The sequence below is a fragment of the Pteropus medius genome, unplaced genomic scaffold (genome assembly GCF_902729225.1).
Source record: "Pteropus medius unplaced genomic scaffold, Ma_sr-lr_union100, whole genome shotgun sequence".
NCBI classification, from domain to species: Eukaryota; Metazoa; Chordata; class Mammalia; order Chiroptera; family Pteropodidae; genus Pteropus; species Pteropus medius.
Genome location: NW_024349802.1, coordinates 18,504,449 through 18,524,759, shown reverse-complemented (window position 1 = coordinate 18,524,759; position 20,311 = coordinate 18,504,449). Strand labels below are relative to the sequence as shown.

The 20,311-nt window shown below is 49.2% G+C and overlaps 2 protein-coding genes across 2 annotated transcripts in view; one reads left to right on the top strand and one right to left on the bottom strand.

Moving 5' to 3' along the window:
* Positions 1-122: 122 nt before the first annotated feature.
* On the bottom strand, positions 123-8,456 carry GPX3 (glutathione peroxidase 3). The gene is made up of 5 exons (XM_039836631.1): positions 8,301-8,456; positions 3,414-3,567; positions 2,118-2,235; positions 1,592-1,691; positions 123-1,192 (listed from the first exon to the last, which is right to left on the bottom strand). Exons 1-5 carry the CDS (start codon positions 8,382-8,384, stop codon positions 971-973), a joined length of 678 nt encoding a protein of 225 aa, XP_039692565.1. The 5' UTR covers positions 8,385-8,456; the 3' UTR covers positions 123-970.
* Positions 8,457-14,171: 5,715 nt separating this feature from the next.
* ZNF300 (zinc finger protein 300) overlaps positions 14,172-20,311 on the top strand; it is a 56,046-nt gene continuing 49,906 nt past the window's right edge. The window contains exons 1-2 of the mRNA XM_039836588.1: positions 14,172-14,270; positions 14,748-14,853. The gene's annotated coding sequence lies outside the window, so the exon portion shown is untranslated. The remainder of the gene's footprint in view (positions 14,271-14,747; positions 14,854-20,311) is intronic.

Genomic DNA, 20,311 nt, shown 5'->3' with positions numbered 1-20,311 from the left:
TTCCCCCCAGGCTCCTGAGACCATCACTATTACTCTTGGCCGATAAATCTGGGGGCCCCCCTACCCCCACCCCATCCCCAGCTGGGGCAGCCCCTTTGAGGAAGCACCACAGTAGGCTCAGCTGCTGCAGAAAGGCCTTTACTGAGCAGGCAGGGGTGAGTCTCATGCCAGTGGGCCAGGGTGAGGGGTGAGGGCACATCCTCCGAAGTAGCGGGGGCGGCATCGCTGCCTGGGGGCCTCAGCCTGAATGCACTAAGGCTGGCCCTTCAGACAGTCTCAGGGGAGGTCCGCCCACAAGGGCTTCGGGCCCCTCCCTCATGGAGATGCCACCCCGGACAGGGGAACGTGGCCCTTGCTCTCACATCTGCCCTGGCTGCTGGGGGCGGGGGGACTGGGGGGGTAGGGAGGCTAGGGAGGGCCCTTCAGGAAGGAAAGTGGCTGTACTATGGAAAGGGCAGTTCAGGCAGTGTGGTAGACCCGGAAACTTCTGGGCACTTCGGGGGTGGTATCTGGAGGCAGTGGGGGATGGTGGCCCCAAAGCTGAGGTCCAGGTGGAGAACAATTGGATCTAGAGCTGGTTTGTTTTTCCTTTGGGCTCAGCTGAAAGTGAATTGTTATCATTGGAGCAGAGAACTGGAGAGAAAGGGCTGTTGCTCTCTAGCGCTCTCCACGACACACAGCTGTGGGTACACATCGGCGCACACTCTTGGGTATTCATGCTGGTGGACACGTGTGGCAGTACACTCGTGCATTCACACACATGGTCACACACACCTGTAGGCATGTGTGCAAACACCCACATGCACAGCAGTATAGACACAACGATATGCACACGTTCATATCAGCTTGGGGCCCTGTGTAATAGGAAGGGGTCTGGCGGGAGTGTGGTGTGGCAGGAAAAATGGATTCCTTCCTGAACGGACATCCTCCCCAGCCCTGTATGGTGGACATGGGCTGGGACAGGTCTCAGTTACTTCCCCCTGACCCCCAGGGCTGCCTGCCGCCTCATGTAGGCCAGGATGTCCATCTTGACATTGCTGACCGTGGTCCGGTGGTGCCAGCGCATGATGGGTATACCGTCTGGTCCCACCAGGAACTTCTCAAAGTTCCAGCGGATATCATGGTTCTTCATGGGTTCCCAGAAGAGGCTGTTAGGTGAGCCCAGGAGCTCCGAGGTGGGGAGACAGGAGTTCTAGAGCAGAGAGAAGAGCAGAGTTCACCTGGCTTGGAGCCCCTCCCACTCCCCTTCTCCCCGGGCCTTCCTGGGGGTAGGAGACCAGCCTGGCACAGAAAACAGAACACCAGTTTGGGAGTTCAGAGACTGAATCCCAGACCATCTTCAGCTCTATCAGACTGTGAGACCTTTAGCTTGTCCCTTCTGGGGCCCTGCCTGGGTCTTATTTGTAAAATTTAGCTGATGAGATCATAGGGTCTGCAAAGCCCTCTAGGCGGAACAATAGAGGACAAGAAATTCCCCGGGAGCCGGGAGCAGGGCGGGATGGCACGGGCCTTGTCTCCGCAGGGGCTGGAGCCCAGTACAGAGCCAGCGGCAGCCGGGCAGAGGCCCCTGCACAGGCCGCTGCCCACTCACCTTCAGGAACGTGTAGAACTTCTGCTCTTTCTCCCCGTTCACATCTCCTTTCTCAAAGAGTTGGAAATTAGGGACGAAGCCCCCACCCGGTCTCACGTACCTGGAGGAATGTTCACGTGTGGGTCCCAAGGAGGTAGATGGGCACACAGCTCAGAAACGAGAGGACGGGACAGAGCAGGGCAGGGGGTTTGGGAATCTGGACTTTACTCCATAGTGGGCAGTGGGAGCCAATGACTGTCGAATGGGCACAGGCATAATGTGGGTCTGCAGACTTCCTTTTCCAGTTTGGCTCCTTCTCAGTAACCCCTCCCCGTCTGTAGTGGTCCCCACCCCTATCGTGCACTCACAATCAGTCATCCCTGTCCTCTTTCCCTCATTTCACTACACGGGAGGTTCTTGGAACAGAGAAGTAGTCTTGGCTGATAAACATCCATCATGACTAGGGGCCAGTGCAGGAGATGCCTGGGCTGGGCACAGGGCGGGCTATTCTGGAGGAGCTTTCTTGGGACCCTGAGTGAACACTCACTTGAGGGCAGGTAGGATCTCCGAGTTGTCTCCTGGCTCCTGTTTTCCAAATTGGTTGCAGGGGAAGCCCAGAACGACCAGACCAAATGGTGCAAGCTCTTCCTGTAGTGCATTCAGTTCTGGGCCAGGGAGAGAGCAGAGACGGGGGTAGCCCGGTAAGCCTTGCCTCATCCGTACCACTCTGTCTGCTCACCCACTGAACAGCTGAAATCACTGAGGCCTGACAGTGGGGACTTGCTCAAGATCACCGAGCAAATGTGTTGCTGGGATCCAAGTTCCATCCTCCTGACTCTAAGCCGGATGGGCTGGAGGGTTTTCGGGGAAAGAAGTCAGTTGTCAGTCACCCGCCCACTGCCAAGGTCCACTACCTCCCTGGGCCAGGCTCCTTCAAGACTCTCAGGATTGAGTTTCTTGGAGCAAGAACCATTTATCACGGGGAGATGGCAGAGGACTTCCTGGAGTGGGGCGGAGTGGGGCCCTCACAATCCTCTTAAACTCTGGAAATTCAGGGATCCACGGGAGGCCCTGGCCCAGCTTCCTCAGTGCCTCCTGCTTCCTGTGCAAGGCCAGCATCCAGTCCATCTCTCACACAAATGTACTCGGCTCTATTCCAAGGGCTTGACGGAAGCATTCTAAACACCACCCACCCACTGGGCCTTCCAGCCCGCTGTCATTACACTTCCGGGAATTCACTTGTGATTTTCAGGCCGAACATTCAGGGTCAGACTGACCTTGCCTCCCTCAGCTCCCCCCAGCAGGCTATGCTCAGCCCCAGAGCATTTTCCTGTGGGTGCTGTCAGCTGCCTTTGCCCCAGCTGGTCCCTCTTCACTGTACCCCAGCTAAGAAGAAAGGAGTGACGATACTAGGGATCACGAAACCTGGGCGGAATGGCCTCGGGCCCATTGCTTGCTTTCCAGATAGGGGCCAGGAGAAGCGCTAAGGCAGATGTGGCTGAGGGCAGATGAGAAGTTCTCAGGAAGAAAAAGCTGCTACCTTCTCCTACTCCAGTGAAAGACATTTCGGGCATAAACCCAATCTCTGCTTTTGGGGCAGTTAAGATTCCCAGGGATGAAGAAGAACTGGGAATCTAGAAATGTCCAAAGGTGATCGGACCTCAGGCTTAGATAATCATCCTCACAAAACCTTGGAACACAGTAGAGTTGGGATACACAGTTTGGAATCTCATGATCACTGTCACCCCTTTCCCCTTGCACCAGGAAAGGGTCTGTGATTAAACTATGCCCGACTGGCAGAAACAGCCCCAAATCTAGCAGGGGAGGAGAGGTGGGCTCTTACCAATGTACTGGCCTGTCAGGCCTCAGTAGGTGGCCACGTTGACAAAGAGGACGTATTTGCCAGCATACTGCTTGAAGGGGATGTATTCCTCCCCGTCGATGGTGAGGGCTCCATAGTCGTAGATGGTGCCACTCATGCCAGCGTGGCAGTCCACCTGGAACAGAAAACCAGCATCACGGAGCAGTGAGAGCTGGAAGGGAACTTGGGGATCTCTATTTTCAAGATAATTTTGCCCAAGGGAGTATGACTTGCCCGAGGTCAATCCGAGCATCAGGACTGGACTAGAACTAAGGTTTCCTAATTCCTTGCGCAAGATAATGATTATGAAACCGCTTAATATGCTGGCGAATGCTATGGAAACCTAGAGAAAAACTGCAGTCATTACTTCACATCATAGGTCAACTTAAAAACATTTTCTAGGCTCTGAGGGAGACTACCCTGATACTGGTGACTGTTACTGGCTGAGCTAATGGAGACTTTTGGGGCGGCTGTTGCAATACTGCAGGCAAGCGATGAGGGGGGCCTGAACAAGACCATCGTGAAGGAAGAACTGAGCAGAAAGAAGGAAGTGGCAGTATGAAGAGTAGTGATTCAGAGGTTCCAAACCTGGAGGATTGGAAAGCTGAGGCTGTTGCTGTAAGATTGAGATATAGGAGTAGGAGCCAAGAATGGCGAAAGCCCCGCCATGAGGATGAAATACGGGAAGGGTAAAGCAACAGAACCTCGCGTATATTAGACGTTCTCTAAAGTGAGCACTTGGGACAATGACCATTATGCCTTCCTCTGTGCCCAACTGCTGCCCCACAGTCCACCTCCAGAACAAGTAGGGACAGCGTAAAATGGATTGCAAGTCGGGAGACCGGGATTCTACATCCGGTTCTGCCACTAACTCCCTGTGTGGTTCTGGATAGGCCCTTTCTCTTCTATGGGCCTCAAGTTTCCTTTTCTATAAAATGAGAACCTTAAACTGGATCAGCTGTTCTCAACCATGGTGGCTTGATAGCATCATATCAGTGGGAAAGGAAGGATGGGATTACTATTAGCAAGCAGGAGACTGCATCGGACTCCACTCTGCCCCTCCCTCATCTCTGGCCCAGACTACAAAAATCCGGGTCTACTCTTGAAAGGGTGTAATGGTATCGATAACACAATCAGTAGGTGGGCCAGTCATGATGGGCAAGGAAAGAGCTTGCCACCATTGTATCAGGTCATCTCTAAGGTGCCTTCTGCCCCTGACATAATATGAGAGGCGGAAAGACAACAAATCGAGTGCAAACTAGCATTATAGACCAGGAGAGACAGGTGATTGGAGTTACAGATGCAAATCCACCCTCTCTCTTCCCATCAATCCTAGAAAACTTGTTGTTGAGGTGAGGTACCTCAGCCGAACTGGGTGAAGGGTACTGGGCTGGCAGGGTGTGGCCCCAGGAGGTTGTAGAAAAGCCACCTCTGTCTTGAAGACATCACAGGCCTGCTGAACCAGGTGAGTCTGGGGCCCTCTATTCCTTGACAGCTGCAAGCTCTCGGCGTCAGTGCAAATTCCCTGCTTTATGTGAATCTAATGTTCCATTCCCTGTGACTCTTGGTGGGTGCTGGAGGCAGGCCTTAGACCTAAGCTCAACATTCCTCCAGCCCCTGGGCCTCCTTTGCCCCAGCTGGGGTCATTTCTGCCTCAAAGTACAAACAACTAGGACACAGCAAATACCTCAGCTGGCCACAGAGGTCTAGCAGCCAGAAAGCGAGGCCTCTCTTCCTGCATGCCTCTCTGTTTTCTCCACCTCCTCCACTTCGCCCTAATTCAAAAACAAACTCTGGGAAATGGAGAGGAAAAAAAAAGCCAAGAGATTGTCCAAATAATGAAAGCTTATAAACAACATGAAGGTTCAACTTCTAGGCACAGTTTCAGGATGGAGGCGGGGCAAGGGGAATCTCTTCTCATTAGGCTTTAGTTTTTGCTGGCTCTGTAGTCCTGGGCAAGTCACTTTTACTCTCTGAGCCTCTATCTACTGACTGGTGATGGTAACACCACCTGCCTCCCAAAATGGCTGGGCGAATCTAATGGCAGATCAAACCAACCTGAAAGACTCTTGGAAAGAAATCCCCACGTCAAGGGATAGTGGTTATTCTGCCTACAGCTCAGGTAAAGGGTTCTGTTGTTCCCACATTATTGTGAAGAGGCCTTTGATGTTCCCTAGCCAAGCATGAAGAAGATGATGCACTGGCGAGGTGTCTATAGGAGGAAGGATGAGTGACAAGAGCTTCCGCAATTTCTACCGAGGCCAGCGAGGTCAGCGCTGTGGGTTCAGAACAATAGGGGTCAGAGGGAGGCCCATGGTAGGAGAAGCATGGCCTGCACTCACCACTGGGCACTGCAGCCCAGTTCTTATGTGAGCCCCCTTCCCTCCTCTGGGTCCAGGGAATCCTGGCGACGAGCACCTTAAATGGGGGGCGGGGGGAGAGGAGATGGAGAGGAAGGGCAGTGAGAGTGCCTCGATCCTTCCACAGCTGGACAAGACAGGAGAATTCTGGTGGCTCGAGAGTGGAGCGGGGTAGGGACTCAGCTAGGACCTTGGAGTCTTGGGCTGCTGGTCTTTGTCTCTCTCCTCTCCCATCGTATCACTCATCAGTGCGATGCTGCAAAAGAACTGGGCTTGGGGCAGGAGATGTGAGTTCTGAGCCTTGTGTGCCTCTCACTCTGACTCTGACCACTCCTTTCCCGGCTCCTCCATTGTAAGACAGGGTCAGATTCAGTGCTGTTTCAAGGGCCCTTCAGCTCCGTCAGCCTGTGTTTCCATGATTCTCTCTGCCTGGTTTAGTCACCTAGAAACCACTGGTTACTAGGATCCAATGCATGTCAGCAGCTGTTATTCTCTCCGGCTTCGGCAAAGTCCTTTTATAGAGCAAGGACGGGAGCCTGGGCAGCCTTAAGCCGGTCTAGAGAGGGAAGGAAAGGATTCCCTTTGTTTCTAGCCTGTCCCTTTGAATCGGGAGGAGGCAGACATCCCTCTGGAGCTGTCACCTTTTATCCATCCCATTCTCCACATGCACCTTCCCCACCCTTTGGCCCTGGAGTAGGGGGTAAGGTACGTGGCTGAGTCCTAGAACCCAGGGCTAGACATCTCAACTCTCTCAGGACCTGGATGGAGGGATGGGCATGCCCAGACTGTCATTAGCCAGCAAGTCCTAGTTGGTTGCATCTGATAAGATCATACCTCACCCTAAGACTTTTCTAGTCCATACCCATCCTGTTCTCTGTGAATCCATCTTTTCCTCCCGAGAGTGCTGCAGAGAACACACAGCTGTGAAGCGTTGTTCATGGGGTCCGTGCTCTTACCTCTAGCCTTTTTGTGGCAGGGCCCAACCTTCCCTTCTCTTGCTCTCCTGAAACTGAGGGTGCAGGACCGACTCCATGGTGCTGGTCTACCTATGGTCTGCTCCCACTGCCGCCCCACACCCTCAGTCCTGAAATCGGTCCCATCCTTGCCCTGGAAAATGTCTTTTGAGTTGGGGATGATGAAAAGGGAGAAGGCTTGGAGGAAGTGGCTTGATAGCCATCTGGTCTCTAGGCTGATGAGTCCAAGGAGGGCACACTGAATGGGCTTTAGGCTGAGGACAGGACAGGGGATGAAAACAGACAGAAGGAATCCTGCACTTGGAATGGGCTTCCTGGGCAGTGGATAGAATTTTGGAAACAGAATCATGGACTGTTAAGATCTGAGAATAAAGACCCAGAAGATTTTAGTAGAAACAGTTCAAAGCAGATTCTTGAGCTTACACAAGCATGATGTGTGTGTGTGTGTGTGTGTGTGTGTGTGTGTGTGTGTATGTGTATGTTCAGAGGTTGTAGACGGAAATCTCTCTTTGAGTCTATCACTATGCCTGGCTTCTGTCTCCCTACCCTGGAGAAGAGGAGATGTCTTCAGGGCCCACCTTGGCACATACCATCCAAGGAAATAGGCATGTTGGGTCACCCCTGGCCTCTATATCCCCACACCCTACTGGGGATAGACTGAGGCTCAGGAAAACTTCTCCCGTTGAGCTGGCAGTCCCCAGCTTGCTCCAACTACCAGGTGCTCAGACCAATATGGGCAGTGGGTGGTGGGCTGGGAGGCTGCCCCAGAGCAGGAAACCCTTCAGAGAACAGCGGGGGATTTTACGGCTCCTCTAAGCATCCCCTCTGAAATCACCAGCTTCATTTTGCCACTGCCCGCTGCCCCCAGCCCCACTTCTGCAGATGGAGAATCAGGCCCAGAAAGGAGCAGAGATCCAGTCAGGGCCCAGGGTGTTGAGCACTGACAGCCTGGAGCTCTTTCTGTCACAGATCTCTGCCTCTGCTACCAATGCCCCAAATCCAAGTGCATTTCTTCCTCGTTTATTAAGAGTCCCCAAGGCAATGCTTCAAAATGGGTACCACCCAGCTGCGATCTCCTTCCCTTCCTCCTTGCCTGTCAGTCTCCCTAGGAACCTCTCTACAGCGGACCAACCAGATGCCAAGTCTGTAGGCCTTTTTCCGTGGCCGCGCTCCCTTCAGGCCAGACTGGAGGGGAGTAGCTGGCGTTCAGAGGTGGCATGGATGTAGCAAGGCGACTCTGAGGTAGCGGTGGGGGAGAAATCGCGAACTCGGGGAGAGGGACCTTCCTCTCCTGTTTACTCTGCCCACCCGGGTCACCCAGGTCTCCAACAGGTGGAAGTGCGAGGAGACCGACGCTCTGGGTGTGGGGGATCCAGGCGCATGAGGGAGGCAACAGGAGTTAAGGGTGCCCCTCTCGCCAAGGTGTAGCCCTTCTGAAGGGAAGCCTGGGAAGATGCGTGCCACGCCACTGAGAGATGGACACCTGGGGGCTACTATGTTCGTTCCCCTGCCCCCCACTCCGTAGGCTCACTCACCTTCGACTTCTGCCCCCGGCTTAGCGGGACGAAGCCGGCCAGGAGCAGAGAGAGAAGGCAGGATGCCCGGAGCAGCCAGGCCATGGCGGGCTGGGGACGCGTCTCGGGCTCGCCTGAGACGTTGTCTGATCCCGGGCCACGGTCTGTCTGAGGTGTCCGGTGCTCTCAGTCACCTTTCAAGCCCTCAGCGATGACCAATCAGTGGCTGGCCCGGAGTCCTTGTAGCCAATGGGAGGGCGGCTAGTATTTCGGGGGCGGGCACGACTTACCCTCCGCTTCTCCCCCTCCCCAGGCCCGGGGCGACAGTGACACAAGCAAGTCTGGGCAGAGAGGTGAGAAACAGGTCCTTGTGAACAAGAGAGGCGGCCCCCTATTCTTTTGGCTCTAAAGTGCAGGAGGAGGCAGGCACAATGTCCTCCATCACAGCCAGGGAAAGGGTTTCAGCACGGAAGCACTGATGGGAAGCTCAATCCGGGGAAGCACTCCTAGGCAGTCTAACACCCCAAGGTGTTCCCTCTTCCCTCCTGCCTCCATCTAGGTTGAACAGATGTTGAGGATTAAAAATGTCAGCAAGACCTGAAGATAGAATTCCCGGAACATTTACTCTGTGTAGGGTTAGGGCTTAAGAAGCAAAGAGTGGGTGACGGAGGATTTAAAATGCAGCCCCCTCCTGGGAAGACCATTGGGATACCTCAGCTGGTTTGGGAGCAGGAAATATATTTGCTCCCTGTGGAGTTTCGAACATGCTGCTTTCCCTCTCTGGGCCTCGGTTTCCCTATATAATGGGATTGGTGATGATATCTCTAAGGCCCCACTGGTTCTGGCTAGATGACTTGCTTCTAAAATAAGTGACAAACTAGGAATCCCTTGAGAGTAGGGCTCATAATCACCACTTGGCACAGGGCCTAGAACACAACAGGTGCTTAATGTTTGCTGCATTAACTGATGAATCCATTTCTCTGCTTGGAGATTCCGATGATCAGGTTGGGCTGTCGAGGTAAGAGTTTGTCCACAGGTAGTGAAAGGCACTGAGATCAGCACCTCCCAAATCTGTCTGACTCTCTGGGAAGCTTTCGATACAGATTCCCAGGCCCCACTGTGGAATCGCTGCATTAGAATCTCAGGGGAAGAGGCTGAGAATCTACCTTCAGACATGTTCCAAAGGTGATTCTGAGGCCGGTGAGTCTCTGTCTTCTGATGGAGAAGGGCTGTGAGATACGATGCCTTTATTATGATTTAAGATATTATTGTTCCCGTGGGAATTTGGAAGGTCTGTCTCAAGTCCCACATTCTCTGTGAAGCCTTCCTCACCTCAAACCACAGCCTGTTGAAATGAAGGGAAGCCTGAAGGGCAGAAAGTCTTTTAATGAGTTAAATCACAGAAACATTTGAACGGTGGCTGACACAGACTACGTGCTCAATAAATGTGATTTATTCAACCACCTCATTTCACTGAAGCCTAGAGATGGGAAACAATTTACCTAAGTTCCCATAACAAATAGGTGGCAGAGAGGAGTCTAGAATCCAGGTCTCTAGACTTCAGTCTCAGTCCCTCTTCACTTAGTTCTGTTGTCTTTTGAAGGTCATATGTACCCAAAGATACAAACATCTGTATACCTACCAGTTTGTCAGAAATGTACTGTTCATTAGCATCGGTAAGCATCTAGTGCCCCTCAAAATATGTGCCCAGCATTATGTTAACACCCCGAGAGATGTCAGAGTTCTTGGAAGTTATAATCTCTGCACTCACGGTGTGTCCTACAGAGCCAGGACGAGGATGCGACAAGTGGGCACCTAGGGTCATGCAAGTGCAGAGCTGGCCCCTGGGAGTGAGCGCTTCCTTAAGTTTTGCACCCTGTGTGCCCGACTTGCCTTACCCTAGTCCCAACCCTACTGTTCAGTTTCTTCAGGGGAAACAAGAAGGTGACAGAGGCCTGAGGCTTTCTGTGGGGCCACAGACAAATTACTCTCCTTCCCTGGGCCTCTGTTAAACAAGAGCCTTGACAGTCTCTCAGTGGTGGTCTCTGTGGCTCTATAGTTCCAAGGGTCTAAGGAAGGCCCTTGCCGCACTAAACTCAGGGGTACCGATCCCACAGACAGTGGGGTGGGAGGTTGGGGGAGCACAGCGGGCATGGGGGAGGAACTTCAGGCTACAGACTATTTTCAAATGAGGTCTGAGCTTTGGTACAAAGAGCATGAACACAAGGAAGAGTACCTCCCAAGCTTTTTGCCACCAGCTTTTTTAGAAACATTGTGGCTGATTTGTTCCCAGGAACCTTATGTTTTGAAAGATGTTATGCTGCACCAGGTTGTTTTCCTCCTGCCTTCAGGTTAAAGTCCAAATTCCTTAGCGCTTCCGGCAATGTCCTCGGGGTTCGGCAGCTTCCTCATCTTTTGCCACGCTCCTCTCACTCTCTCTATCCCAGCTGTGCTGGACTTTATTTGGTTCTTCCAACATGCCATTCTCTCTCACCTCCAGATTTTTCTATGCTGTTCCTCTGCCCAGAGCACTCCATGTTCTCTCTTTAACTGGTCTCTCCTACCATTTTTCAGGTCTCAACTTCAATGTCGCTTCTTAAGAAAAGAGTTTTGTTCAGGTGCCCTTACATAGTCCCCTTATTATAGTTCAGGTCACCTAATCATAGTTTCTAGAGCATTTGACACTTTCTGCATCAACCCTTTGTTATACTTTATTGTTATTTCTTGTTTGTCTGTTTTCTACACTAAATCATCAGGTCCACAAAGGCTTCCTTCCCAGCGCTTTGCAGAGGGCTTAATACATAGTAGATGCTCAATGACTATCTATTAAATAAATGAATATCAAATAAAACACTATTGGCATATAGAATAAGCAGAGCTTCAGGTTAGCACATGCGAACAAGTTCAAGTCCACAAAACTGGTCTGATTCCAGCTGCTAGTAAGATTTGAGACATGTGAGACATGTTGAGTGAGCTTATTAGAGGAGGGTAGATGATATGCATTATATTTTGGGAAAGGAAGGGTGGAGACAGATGCTGTAGACAAATCATAAGCCAGTTTGGCTTCCAGCCTGAGAAAGTGCTCTACTGCATCCCAGATAATTGGGCATCCAGTATTTCTTCACCCTCTTTTTTAAAGACGGATACAGGGATCTCACTACCTATCCGGAATATTTTCTTCGTGGGTGAATGGAGACCGCAGATGACTTAGAAAGAGGTTTTGAAAAATGTGCTGATGCTCTGTGTCTTTGAGGAAGATAGAACATGAGTTAATAAACAATAAAGGCTGTAAAAAGCCAAATAAAGGAAGCCAGCCTTATCATTGCTGAGTAAGTCCTGGACTCAGTGATGGGGTGAGCCAGCCCAACCAATGAGTCTGGATGGAGGCAGCAGAATGGAGGCCCAGCCCCCATCACTTCAGTGCCATCTTCAAATAGTGGCCTTGTTTTGCAATCAGGAAGGGACTGCAGAATCCAGGTGGGGCCAGCTGCTGGTTTTCTGAATAATTGGCAGATCCAGCCTCAGAGCCAGCCAGGAGACAGGGAATCCATCAAGAGGAGAAGTGACTAGAGTTTTTGCTTTTGAAACCACTGCCTTCTAAACTCTGAGCCTCAGTTTCCTCATCTATGGGAGGAGTTGATCTCAAGGGCCAAGCTTTTGGATAATAAGAGTAACAGCAAGCATTCACCCAACATCCTATGTGTTCCAGATACCGCCTTAGATTTATGCAGTTTTTGAAAAGTCCCTGCAACCTCATGAGGTAGCTGACATGATTACCCCCGTTATACAGACGAGGAAACTAATACATAGCAAGGTTAAGTAACGTTGCTTAAGGTCATGCAGTTGGTAGGTGGCAGAACCAGGATTCTGACCCAGATGTCTTGTCTCCAGAGCCCTTGCCATTCATCTCTCTGCCTGTGCTATCAACATGACAGCCACTGGACAGTGCTGGAGCGCTTGGAATGGGGCTAGTCCAAACTGAGATGTGCCATCGATGTAAAAATACACACTGGTTTTTGAAGACTTAGTATGAAAAAAAGGATAAAAATATCTCAATACATTTTTATATCATTACATGTTGAAATGTTAATATTTTAATATATTGGGTTAAAAATATATTCTTGAAATTTCACTTGTTTTTTTTTTTTATTTTAAAATGTGACTGCTAGAAAATTTTAAATTACACATGCAACTGATGTTATATATTTCTATTGGACAGTGCTGGTTTAAGCTATATATTCATAAGAGATTGGTATAGGATTATGGTCGTCTCTGTGAAATTTAGGTTTAATTCCTGTCTGAGGTCTCCAAGACCATCTCCACACTCAGTGATTGATTCACTTGGAGGACGCACAGAACTCAGCATGTCACCGTACTCACACCATGATTTATTACAGTGAAAGGATACAAAGCAAAACCAGCAAAGGGAAAGATGCATGAGACCAAGTCTGGAGGAAACCAGGCACAAACTTCTAAGAGTCCTCTCCCAGTTGAGTCACACAGGATGAGCTTAATTCCTCTAGCAACAAACCATGACAACACATGGGAAATGTTGTCTGCCGGGACGCTCATTAGATACTCAGTGCCCAGGGCTTTTATTGGAGGCCAGCATCGCAGGCATTCTCTGCCTGGTATGTACCAAAATTCCCGCCACTCAGAAGGGAAGCAAGTGTTCAGCACAAACTACATTGTTTGCACAAACAGTTTAGGCACAGTAAGCCACTCTTATCAGTTCTGTGAACCGTAGAAATCCTCCTGAAATCAAAGTTCCTGAAAGCCAACCAAGGGCCAACCATGCAAACAGATCTTTCTAAGGAGGGCAGTCTCAGGCCTGCCGTGCTAACCCTTTTCTGCAGATTTCCCAGTTAAACTTCAATAGGACTTGGCCTGGCAAATATAGGCCTTGACAAATGCTGAGATGGAGTTAATGACTCCCAGTCCCTCCAGAGCCTGCTTAGTTGGAGGGAGAGTTATAAAAAAGGGAAGAGTCACTAGAAACTCTCTTTTGACCCTCTTGTCTGAAAGGCTGAGGCTCAGAGAGGTTGAGTGATTCATCCAGGGCCTCATAGCAAATACAGGCATCTACAAGAATCACATCTAGGCTAGCTACAATTCCAAGCTTTCAGTCAAAATGTCCCTTCCCTCCTCTTCGACATCCTTATATTTTGATGGAACCCAAAAACGTATCCTTTTCCCCATTACTAAGTAGAGAGCTCTGCTACCCTCAGTCCATCCACCTTGTACCCTCTCTAGGTTATTGTTAGCTAGGACACTACAGTGCTGGAGTAGTAATAACAACCTTCATAAACAGTCACCAACCAGCAAACAACTTGCATCCTACTTTCTGTGGGTTAACTAATAATGCACAAAACCGGCAAGGACTAGAGGGAACAAACTCTGGAGTAGGCCAACCAGATGGGAAAGTAGCTCACTGCCCCTCCTGCCTCTCTTCACCCAAGAGGACCACAGCTAACAAGTGGCCAGTTCAAGGCCACCTCATTCTTACCCCTTCCCCAACTCAGAAGGTCCATATCAAGGGGATTGCTTGAGAATATTTTGGACTGAGAGTCTGGAGTCCTGGTCAGGTCTCAGTGTGTACCTTAGACTAGTCCCTTCTCTTTGAGCCTTGGACTCCTCCCAATTCTGAAACGAGGAAGTTAGAATTTTGAGGTTTTGATCGTGCCATCAGTCTGAGTATACAGTTTCTCATGAACTGACCCCAGGGAGGAATTCCTGAGGAAAAATGGGGCGGTGCCCTTGAGCGTCTGCCCAGTCGAGGTTGGGTTATAGGGTGAGGGTGGACTATGGGTAAATCATGTTGTCTCCTCCTTTACTGTCACCCTCAAGTGATTATTTTGATTTTCAGTGAGCTAGAACACTCAGTTCAGAGTCTGCATATTACCACCCCATCTACATCCCCTGCAAAATGAAGAGGTTGTGTCTGAGGTCTCTGGGGCCCTAACCTCATTCACTCTACTACCGTCCACCTGGGTAACTTCAGCTAATATAGACTCATCTATCTGGGGTGGGGGGACCTTCCCTAGCTGTTAAATGGGGTTAATAATTTCTTCCCTGCCTGATTGGTGAGCCTCCTTAGTAAGGAGGCTCTGATAGAGCATTGGAGCTAAAAGATGCTGCATATGAACTGCAGCAAAGACTGAGGAATTGTTTTTTTCCCTTCCTTTGAGAGAGCAAAGCCTGAAAAGTAGGACAAGAACTGATTCTGACCCAGATGCCCTAAAAGACTTTGGAGTTCATCGTAAGGACCAGGTTATTTAGTTATTTTTGATGGACCACAAACCCCTTAAGAAAAAGGACCTTGATGTTCAGAGCTCAGTCAGGCTTTTAGTTTCAGGGTCGGCTCACTGAGACTTTCCTCCCTTTGTCTTATAAAAACCAAGTCTTATAAATGCCTTTTCTTCATATTACTGGGCTCTTAAACTTACTAAGTGTTAATTAATTCAACAGGTGTTTATTAAGTGCCAATTACGCGCTAGGCAGTGTGCCAAATGCTGAGGATTTGACCATTCAGAGCAAACGACATGATTCCAGCCCTTAAGGAGCTCACAGTCTGGTGAGTTGATGACAGTAAACTGGCTACGTAGGGTGATGGATGCTCTCCTAAGAGAAAGTGGCGGCGTGGAGAGGGACACCTAAGCCAGACCAGTGGTGGCAGGGCCGGCTTCCAGGTAGGAGTAACTAGTAGGCTGGGAAGGAGTAGGAGGCGTTAGCTGGGTGAGAGACATGAAAAAGGTAAGGAAAAGGGAAGGATTGTTTGGGGTGAAAGGAACCACTTGATCAAAGGCTGGTTGGCCCCTTCTAACTATGATGCTCCATGTTTTTTGTGGCTGAAGCAGAGAGTTCAAGGTAAAAAGTGACAAGAGATAAGATTGGAGTGGAAAAAATGGACAATTGGAGTGGTAAAAAATGGGCTTGAATGGCCTTGGACTTTATCTTGAGGACAGTAGACAGAAGACTCCCGTCACTTTGTTTTGTTATTCTTCTATTTTCATAATTTTAAATGATCTCATTCACTTATTTATCTACCTATTTATGGTCTATCCCTTTCTCTTCCCAACTAAAATGTAAGCCACATGAAGTCTGAGACCATATCTGTTTTACTCTCTGTTATAACTCCAGTCCCTAGTAGAGTACCAGGCATGCAGAATAGTCAATAAATAGTTGTTTAAGACTGACCGAATGAATGAATGAATGAATGAATGAGAAAAAGGAGGAGAGACATAGATTTGAGAGTGTCTCTTAGCCTCGTTCGTCCTGCCTTTACTTAAGGACAAACCTCTGCCTCCTGCCCTCCACAGGGGAGGGGAATGGCTCAGAAAGTTGTATCTCTTCCCTTCAGGTAGTGAAGTGCAGGTGAGGCTAAGAAATGAGCTAGGGAGGAGGGTCTGAGTGAGCTGACCCTGACGCTGAAAGCCTGACTGAGCTCTGAACATCAAGTTCCTTTTTTTAAGGGGTCCATCGGAAATAAATAAATAACCTGGCCCTTACAATGGCCTCCAAAGTCTTTTAGGGCATCAGGGTCAGAATTAGTTCTTGTCCTACTTCTCAGGCTTTACTCTCTCAACCTGATAGAGACCATCCGGCCAGAAAGATCTTTAGAGATAGATCATCTAGTTCCTTGCAACTCTAAGTGTGGTCCTTGGACTCCACTGCCCAGCGTTTCCACTGCCACTCACCCTGCTTCCCGACTCTCTTCTAGAGTAATAGTCAGAGCATCGGAATCTAGTCCTGGCTTTGCTATGTTTTGATTAGCTATCAATCGTGGGTAAGCAATTCTTTTCTCTAGGCCTAATTCTTCTCTCTAGTTTCCCCACCTGCAAGATGAGACTAATTCTATTTAATAAGATTATCTGAGGATTAAATGAGAAAATCCCTCTTGCTCAACTAGTAATAATAACTAATAACACGTTGCACATTGAGTATGTGCCAGGGACTGTGCTAAACACCTCACGTGTGTGATCATACTTGATTCCCACCACATCTGCTTTATGGATGAGGAAACTAAGGCACAGAGAGGTTAAGCAAGTGGTCTAAATCACACATCTGGTGATTGGTGACAGGGGCTTGAATCCAGGTCTGGCTCCAGGGTCCTCACTTGTGACCACCTTGCGAAGTTGCCCATTTGTAGAGCATTTTGTGGAGTATATAACCAACCTCCCTCCACATCCATTACTGAACAGGTCCCCGAGGATCAGCTCTGTGGGAAAGGCACTTACTGTCCTCATTCTTTAAATGACCATTTTGCAGATCGGAGAGAGGATTTTCCCAAGGTCATAGGGCTTGTATACGACAGAGCTGGGTGATGAAAATTAGGCTTTGTGACGCCGCATCAGTAATGCTCCACCTCAAAACGACACATTGAACAAGCTACTCCTTGTGAAATAGCTTTGAAACGTAATCCATATAGGTGTAAGCAATTCTTTTTTAACCTTTCTTTCTTCTTTATCTAGATGGCTCCTATTTTTAAGCCCTTTTAAACCATTGCTATGTGGAGGCATTCTTTCCCTGGCCTAATCTGTTTCTCTTAAAACCCATCCTTGCATACTCTCCCTCTTGAATGTGGTGCAGTGAGCTGGGACTAGAATTCCTGAACCTTGTCACTCAGCCTTAACCACCCCCTCACTGGGCGATTATCTTCTTACCTTTAGAAGGTTAGGGAGGAGTGTGGACTAGATGACCTATAACCTCTCAGACTTTATCTGTGCTCCAGCTAATGCTAACTGATCCCCAGAATGGACAAGGCTGAAGAACCCCTAGGAGAGAGAGAATCTCTTACGCATGCCTGCTTTGTTGCACCCTCCTAGATGGTACATTCCTCCAATCAGCTTTACAGGCTCTTTCATGTTTAATTACCAGTCCTAGAACCATATTTCTGGCTTTCCTTTGGCCCTGGTTTGGCAAGGCCCCTTGAATAGATTGCTAAGCCCAGTAATCTAGTGTACTTTGGAAGAATACAATTGTCAGCTTGGTATTTGGTGTTTAAGCCACCATTACCCAGCCTGAACTCTATGATTTCAAAGCCCTTGAAATAGAAACTAGCACGATATTTATTTTACAAATACTGAGGCTTATGGAGCCAAAGTGACTTGCCCAAGGGTCACAGCGAGCCATGGAGCTAAAAGCTAAAATGCAGGTTTTCTGACCCAGGTTTCATTCTATCCATCCATATTTTCATTCATTTTTTTATATGCTTATTGAGCACTGACGATAGCCAGGCCCTGGGTTGGGCACCGAGCATATTGCAATGAACATAACAGATGGGTTTCTGCACACGTGTGAAGGCAGATTGTATAATATAAACCATATGTGTCCTATACTACATTAAATCGACAAATTCATACCGACTGTAAACTTTGTTTTTTTGAGAAGTTCTTTTTCAGGTGACACTGCCCCCCGCCCCTTGCTTCTCCTCCCACTTCCCATTTGTTCACAGTCTTCCTGTCCAAATCAAGGTTCTGGCTGAAGTTTGGGCAAGCCGGGCTCATAAGCTTCACTTCAGACTCTAAGTCCTCCTTCCCTGCTTCTGGCTAAAACAGCCACTGCTTCTCCCCCTGACGGTGGGGACAAATAGCATCGAGGCAGGGTCCCTGAAGGAGAGGACCTACTCTCCCACATGGGTCTAGTCGCTCATTGTGTCTTGCGGGTCAGGGTGGATAGGATTGGAAAGGTGACCGGGAGGCCAGGTTTGTCCATTGGTGTTATCTGCTTGGCCAGCTCAGTCAGACAAAAATGAAAGGGGCTTATTTTCTGGGTTGTTGCCTCAAGTCCCAAGTTAGGCACTAAGAAGCATTAAATGTGTGTCACGTGAGAACTTTGCTTTTGGCATCAGAAAAACCTGGATTCGAATCCCAGCTCTACCTCTTTCCAGTTGTTTCACCTTGGGCAAGGCATCTTTTCACATTTGTAAAAAGGAGATTTTTGTATGGACTGAGATAATGCATGTGAAAACTTTTGGGGCAGTACTTGGGATATATTTCCTCTTCATTACATAGTAATTATTAAAGATGTCAGTGATGACCTCGAGTATCTTAGCTGTGGAGTGGGTGCCTGAACTAATAAACCCCTCCCTACCCTCCGTATTTCCACTGGCAATTCTGCCACCCATCACAGCTTTGTGATCTCAGACCAGTCCTTGTAGTCTCTCTGGCCCTCCATGCCCTTTTTGTACCATGGATCACATGACCTCTAAGGGCTCCATGTGGTTTTGAAAGTCTCCCTGGGACAGTCAAGTACTTTGTGGACAAGATTCTGACCTGTTTTTATCCAGAGGTCAACAAAGTGGAAGAATGAGAGATTTCAGGACTTTAGAAAACCCTATGAGAATATCCTGCTCTCCCCACGTGCAGACACCTTCTGTTCAACCTCTCATTTACATACAATAGCTAAGATGAACTGAGTGCCTACTATGGGTTAGGCTCTGTTCTAAATGCTTTAAACAGACTAATTTAGTTAATCCCCTACCAACCCTATAAAGAACATATAAATTCTATTTTAAAATTTTGGAAACTAGGGCATAGGGAAGTTAATCACCCAAGCTAGTAAGTGGTAGAGCTGGGGTTCCATTTCAGACAATCTGGCAAATCTAGGGCCTGCACTCTCCACTTCTATCCTCCCTCCCTACACTGAAGCCCAGAGAGTGAAGGGGACTGCCCAAAGTCACACAGCAATTTACGCAATGATCTCTCCTCATTAAGCCACCAGAAGAGTCAGATTGCCGGCAAAAATAAGCCAAATGTTAAAATATCTTTGCCTCACCCATTCTACATCCTCCCTCCACTCCCAAATCCTATGGGTTGTTTATTAAAAGCAGAGTGGCCTAGGGTGTGGCTTTATGGGTAAGTGCCAAGGCTGGCCTGGCTGAGCTGGCCTCGCAGTGATCATCTGTCCTTAGGGCTAAACCTGGCTCTCCCTCCCACCCACTCACACAGAAGAACAGTCCGAGGGGGTGGAAATTTCCCAGGTGGAGATGGGGGCAGGACCGAAGCAGGAAAATAGAATGAGGAAAAGGGCAGGGGCCAGGATTAGGGAGGAGAGATGGAGTGAAAGGAGAAAAGGGAAAGACAGATGTGTTTCAAATACCCAACATAGAGCTAGGCACCTTCCCATACATCCTGCGAGAAGGGCCTCATTGTTACCTCCATTTTTCTTTACAAGGGAGGAAACTGAGATTCAAGAGGGATGAAATACCTGCCCAAAGTTATCAGATGTGTCTACTGTGGAAAGGTATCCCCTTTCCATCATAGAAGAAAGGAGAAGAATGACAGGAGAAAAGGAAGAGGAGAAACACAGTGGGGAGAAAGGAGACGGAGGTGAGCAGTGGGGGCCTTGGCGCCCTGCCCGGCAAGGGCAATGGGCCCAGAGTTGTCTCTGCATCCCAGAAGGCTCACTGAGCAAATGTTTATGAGAAACCTCAACATTCAGAAGGAGCATGACCTCCTAGCCTGTCTGTTCCTGCCTTGTGACTGCTCCTGGATACAAACAGCCTGTTTATTAACCCCAGGAACTGGCTCCTCTGCCTCTTAGCTTTATCTCCTGGGATAGGCGGGCTTGGAAAGCAGGAGGTGCCTGGCCAAGAGTTTCTAGACTGGGAGGAGTGGCTGCTAAGAACTCAATGATTCTTAAAGAGCTGGGCCAGAAGGGGCCACAGAAGCACACGTCCTGTCTGTGTCGACCCCTTGGGCACTTGCTCAAGGCCAAATAGTGGGGTTAATGGGCCCTAAAAGCCTTTGGCCCAATGGTTGCCACTTTACGGGAATTAAAGCTTGACTCATCTCATTATTTTCCCTAATGGCCCCCACCATTACAGCACTGCGGTGCAATCAAATGAAATCATGGCTATCAAGGCACTTGGCAAACTGAATCCTCTCAATCACCTGAGAAGTTGCTTCCTAGTCTATTCCCTCACTCCTCCCCAGTCCCTACACCCCACCTTCATTCAGTCCTTTAGGATAAACTCACGTAGTAAGACACACACACACATGCTTATCCACCCCTATGCTGACCACCACACA